The sequence below is a fragment of the Prunus dulcis genome, chromosome 6, assembly GCF_902201215.1.
Source record: "Prunus dulcis chromosome 6, ALMONDv2, whole genome shotgun sequence".
NCBI lineage: Eukaryota > Viridiplantae > Streptophyta > Magnoliopsida > Rosales > Rosaceae > Prunus > Prunus dulcis.
In genome coordinates this window covers 5,260,102-5,266,078 of record NC_047655.1, presented here as the reverse complement: position 1 = coordinate 5,266,078, position 5,977 = coordinate 5,260,102, and the positions used below count along the sequence as shown (strand labels likewise).

The 5,977-nt window shown below is 39.0% G+C and overlaps 1 protein-coding gene across 1 annotated transcript; it reads left to right on the top strand.

Moving 5' to 3' along the window:
* Positions 1 to 640: 640 nt before the first annotated feature.
* On the top strand, positions 641 to 3,643 carry LOC117631338 (scarecrow-like protein 14). Its single transcript, XM_034364437.1, has one exon. The coding sequence runs from the start codon at positions 980 to 982 to the stop codon at positions 3,209 to 3,211; it is 2,232 nt and encodes a 743-aa protein (XP_034220328.1). The 5' UTR covers positions 641 to 979; the 3' UTR covers positions 3,212 to 3,643.
* Positions 3,644 to 5,977: the final 2,334 nt, after the last annotated feature.

Genomic DNA, 5,977 nt, shown 5'->3' with positions numbered 1-5,977 from the left:
AGATCTAGGAAAAAAGAAAAAAGAACTTGGTATGATTTGATCACAAAAAAATCTGTGAGGATTTCATTAGATGATGTGCATGCTCACGTCGTGCTACACATTTACATAAATCTGATTGTGAAAGAAAAAACATATGCAGCATGTTATATGGTTGGATTATCCAATATTTCACCAACATAATGGAAATTTATTCAAATTCAATTAATTCTATTTGTTACATTGACATTTAGCATGTTTGGTTATTAGGAGTGGAGGAAGTCATAAATCATAGAAGTTAAAAGAGATGAATGAAAATTAAACCAACTACTCTCTGATGAATTTAATTCATGATTTTTCAGGATATTAAATTATAAATTTCAACGTAAAAATCGCATAAATTTTAAAACACTAATACTTGTGTGTAAATAAACATAAAAAATAAAATAAGAATTGAAATAATTCCAATATCCATGTATCAGTGAACACATAAGAATGAATTAGCGGCTTGAGGTAGATAAAAAAGGAAGAAGAAGAAACTTGATAAATATCATTGGCCATCATCACCTATCACCTATCACTCATTATTCTGTTTTTTTTTTTGCCCCTTAAAAAATAACGTACAAAAGGAAAGGTGCTTAGGTTAAAAATCATTGGCCAACTTCTAACACTTGCAGAGCCTACTGATTGGCCGAGCTGCGTGATCTCTGGTTAAAAAATGCCATGAAACCACGCGGTGTGTCGTTGCTTATCAGCTCCCGCTTTTGACTTCCACAACCTCTCTGCATGCTCTGCTTGGTTTGGTCTCCGTCTCTCTCTCTCTCTCTCTCTCTCTCTCTCTCTCTCTCCAAACCCATGTCTGCTGCCCATGACCTCGACCAAATAATGGAATAGGGTTTCTCTTTTCTTTCCCAGGTAAACAGATTCTTCAACTCAAATTCCCAAAGTTTCAGTCTTTATTTCCTCAATTTTCACCATAATCCAATTGGGTTTCTTCAATTTTATGAATTTCAATACCATGGATCCGGGTTTTTCTCAATTACCCAGTGCAAGTCTCAGTTCTGGTGACCAGACCCTTTCACCCAATTTCAATGAGTACCCAAGTAGTGACCCTTTTGTAGATCTTAGCTTTTTGGACCAAAACCCCAGTAACTCTGCTCTGTCACCGAGCTTGAGCCCCGAGGGAGATGACAGTGATTACTCTGATAGTGTGCTCAAGTACATAAACCAGGTGCTTATGGAGGAGGACATGGTGACAAAACCTTGTATGTTCCATGACCCTTTGGCTGTCCAAGCCGCTGAGAAATCTCTTTATGAGGTTCTTGGTGAAAAGTACCCACCTTCCCCAGACCAACACCCTCTTAATATTGAGAGCCCAGATTGTCCTTTTTCTGTAACTTTCAGTGACTTTAGTGCCATTAACAGTTCTAGTTCCAGTACTAGCCATTCGGTCGATTCTCGGTGGAGTAATGCTGATGTTATTGAGAATAAGCCCTCTATATTGGAAACCCCGATTCCTGATAACTTTGTTTTCCAGTCCACTTCAAAACCTAGGTCTCAATTGTCGTCGAATGGGAATGGGAATGGAAATGGGTTGGTGGGTTCTTACATGAGTGAGCTTATGGTTTCTAATTTGTTTAGTGACAGTGAATTGGTTTTGCAATTTAACAGAGGGGTAGAGGAGGCCAGTAAGTTTCTTCCTAGAGGTCAGTTGATTGTTGATGTAGAGAACAACAAGCCCTATACAGTGGCAAGTGGAAAGGCTGAAGATGTGGTGGTTAAGACTGAGAAGGATGATATCGAGCTTTTGGCTACAAGTTCAAGAGGAAAGAAAAGTCATGAGAGGGAGGATACAGATTTGGAGGATGGGAGGAGCAACAAGCAATCTGCGGTTTATCTGGAGGATACGGAGGCTGAGCTATCAGAGATTTTTGATAAGGTGCTGCTCTGTGGTGGGATGAAAGCAGAGCCTTTTGTGTGTGGAGGTGAAGAAGTATGTCAGGATGAAGCAAACAAGGCCCTGCAGCAGAATGGGCAATCTGTTGGAACTGGCAATGGGAAGACTCGTGCCAAGAAAAGGGGCGATAAGAAGGAAGTGGTTGACCTAAGGACTCTTCTGATCTTATGTGCGCAAGCTGTTTCTGCTGATGATCGTAGGACTGCTAATGAGCTACTAAAGCAGATTAGGCAGCACTCTTCCCCATTTGGTGATGGCTCTCAGAGGTTGGCTCATTGCTTTGCAAATGGCCTTGAAGCACGGTTGGCTGGCACTGGAACTCAGATATATACTGCTCTATCTTCTAAAAGAACGTCAGCTGCTGATATGCTGAAGGCGTACCAAACTTATATTGCAGCCTGCCCCTTCACGAAGGTTGCGATAATCTTTGCAAACCATATGATTTCGAAATTAGCTGAGAAAGCAGAAACACTTCATATTATAGATTTCGGCATCCTTTATGGTTTTCAATGGCCTGCTCTCATCCATTGCCTCTCAAGAAGAGCTGGGGGGCCTCCAAAGCTACGCATTACTGGAATAGAGCTGCCCCAAAGTGGTTTTCGGCCTGAAGAAAGAGTCCAAGAGACAGGGCATCGGTTGGCAAAGTATTGTGAGCGATATAATGTTCCTTTTGAGTACACTGCCATAGCAAAGAAATGGGAAACCATCCAAATTGAGGAACTCAAAGTTAAAAGAGATGAAGTGCTTGCTGTGAATTGTCTGTTCCGGTTTAAGAACCTACTTGATGAGACAGTTGCTGTCAATAGTCCAAGGGATGCTGTTCTAAATGTAATTAGGAGGATGAATCCTGATATTTTTGCCCATGGCATTATTAATGGATCCTACCATGCCCCCTTCTTCGTCACACGCTTCAGGGAGGCACTGTTCCACTTCTCTGCATTGTTTGATATGTTTGATACCAATTTACCTCGTGAAGATCCGATGAGATTGATGTTTGAGGAAGAGTTCCTTGGACGTGAGGTTGTGAACACAATAGCTTGCGAAGGTTCTGAGAGAGTTGTGAGGCCTGAGACATATAAGCAGTGGCAGGTTCGGAACATGAGGGCTGGGTTCAAACAGCTGCCATTGGACCGTGAACTCATGAACAAATTAAGGATGAAAGTGAAACTGGGATACCACCGTGATTTTGTGGTTGATGAAGACGGTAACTGGATGCTGCAAGGATGGAAGGGCAGGATTATCTACTGTTCCTCCTGTTGGGTACCATCTAGGGCTTGAAATGCATGTTTGTTAGAACTGACATACACAAATAGGCAGGTACCAGTCCAACCTTAAATGTAACCATGTATGTTTGGGAGCTTTGACAACTGGAAATTAACTGCTGTAGTTCTATTTAGACAGGTAGATAGTATTGCATTTTGCACCACCACTGTCTAGGTGACATTGTGCTGGCGAGGTTTTCTTAATTTCTAGTCTCTTAGTTTCACCTGAACTTGCCTGGAGTCAGAATCCTCCACTGTATATAGACCATTTGGGGTAGATCAGCAGGCGCCTCCTATGTAGCTTATATGTAGTCGATAAAGTAAAAAAAAGTTGATGTAATGACCTTGCACTGCCATAACTCTATTAGAAAGATGGTCCATGAACTATTGTAATGTTGAACTTTCTAGTCTTCTTTTCATATATATGAAAGTTGAAACTTTCCTTCGACTGAAGTCTGAACACAACTTTTACTTTTTGCAATGCCAGCTTCATCAACTTGAAAAGAGAAAAAGAAGACAAAATTTGAAACTCAAAGGGAAAGAAAGATTAGGTGATGTGACCAATGTAAAATTGGCAATGTAGTTTGTATCCGTCAGCTCCTTTGTCTTTCAGGCACAGAGAGAAAGTTATGATGAATGCAGGCCTTTGAACTTTCCAAGAAGGTTGACTGGTATATGAACAGCACAGCACAGCAGAAAATCTGCATATTTTGGACTGCACTGCACGCAGACCAAAATGATGAGATAATCTCAATAGGTCATCTCATCAAAATAGTCTAACAAACCATTTCTAAGACAGAAAGATTTTATAGGACAAAACAGATACAACACAGCCCAACAACGTGGCTGAGCAGAATAGCTCCGATAAATAAAGCAACACTTCTGCATACAAACAGAGCAGCTGAACAGAGCAATGCAATAACATAACAAAGAGGCGCAGACCGTCCTCCCAAGGATCCTATGCCCCTCAATAAGGACTCTGACATAAGAGTTATGCTAGCATCAACTGCTCACTCTAGCGTTGAATGAATGTTAGTCGTTCATGTGTTGTGGTCAATCTTGGACGCGTGTGGACAACTGATCTGCTAGTGAGACAGTTTGAACGGTGTTCAATGTATTTGTCATTAACACAATAATTTTGTGCTATTTGTTAATTAATCATGGTTTGCTTCGAGAATACTTTTGAAATGCGCGTGCTTGAATGCGAGAGAGTGAAAGCGACAGTGAGAAGAAACTAGAACGTCTAGAATGCTTGCGGTCCCCTCTTGTTTGCAAATTGCAACTTGTCTCGAGGTCCAATCACTTCACACAAGATACCAAATTAATTGAATCTTTTCTTTTCCCGTAAGTAGTAATAAACTAGCCTAAATAAAGAAAATCCAAGAGGTCACTCATAACCCTCATTTCAACAAAAAAGTAACATTCCCACACATGAATTGCGTGGGTCGGATAAGGCAGTGTATACATCTTATTGGATTCTAGTTCAATTTTCCATTTAGTACAAAAAAATTTAAAGGGACCATTCAAAACATGTACTATTATGCATACCAAAAAGGTATGTACAATAAAGGCCAAGATTTATGATATCAATTAAAACAAAACAAAACACTTTGGGATCTGTTTGACAACTATTTCAATTTTAGTTTTTATTTTTTATTTTTTATGCTAGAATATAGAGAAAAAAGAGGAAGAATATAAATGATAATAAGAGTGGAGATGAGATTGAGATGGAATATGAGATGAGAGGATGGGAATGATAAGAAGGGATGGCAACGAGTCGGGTAGGGGCCGGGTATGACAATACCATCCCCATCCCCGCTCTCCATCCCCGCCCCCATACCCGTTTATTAAGTTTCAGGGAATCCCGTTTAACTAAAAATATTTATCATACATTTTAACATTAAGTTTCATATTAAATTATCATTCAACACATCCAAATTAACTATAAAGTTCAACTCAACTATTCAAAATCACATCAATATGAAATTCCATAAAAAATTAGGAAGAATTAGGAGAGGGAAGTTAACTTAGGGTTAAACATAAATATTATAATTATATATATATATATTTATTTAAATATAAACATATATATTTTCGGGTTGGGGTTCGGGGATGGGGACGCCAATACCATCCCCTCCCCATACCCGTCGGGGATTTTTCAAGTTCGGGGATCCCAGTACCCGATACCTATTTAGCCCTGAAATCTCTCCCCATTAGGGTCGAGGACCCGCCCCTACGGGATTTTTGCCATCCCTAATGATAAGTAACAAAAGTGAAAACTAAAAATCAATTTCAAATTGTTTTCACTTTTGTTACTCCTCCTCCCATCCTCCCATCCCATCCTCTCTCTCTCAGTCTCATCCTCACTCCTATTACCATTTTCCTCTATAATCTAGTTTTAAAAAAAATTTTAAAAAATAATTATCAAATGGACCCTTAAATTCTGATATTTTTATTTCTTTCAAGTAAAACATTTATTTTTGGGAAATTTGAATAAATACTACTTGAACTTTTAGGCATGTGCACTATTACCACTTGAACTTCTAATTTTTATTATTAACTACCTAAACTTTAGAGAGTGTTGTAATGTACCGTCTATATCTAACTCTGTTAAACTTTCCGTTAAGTTTAAAGACAATTCCATCGATTCACTATAACTAAAAAACTTAATATTTTTAAAACTAACAAAATTTAAAAATTAAATTTTTTTAATAAAAAAAGCTAACCTAATTATCGTCCCCCACCCCTTCCAATACAAATTCTTCCACATTGCCCAATAGCC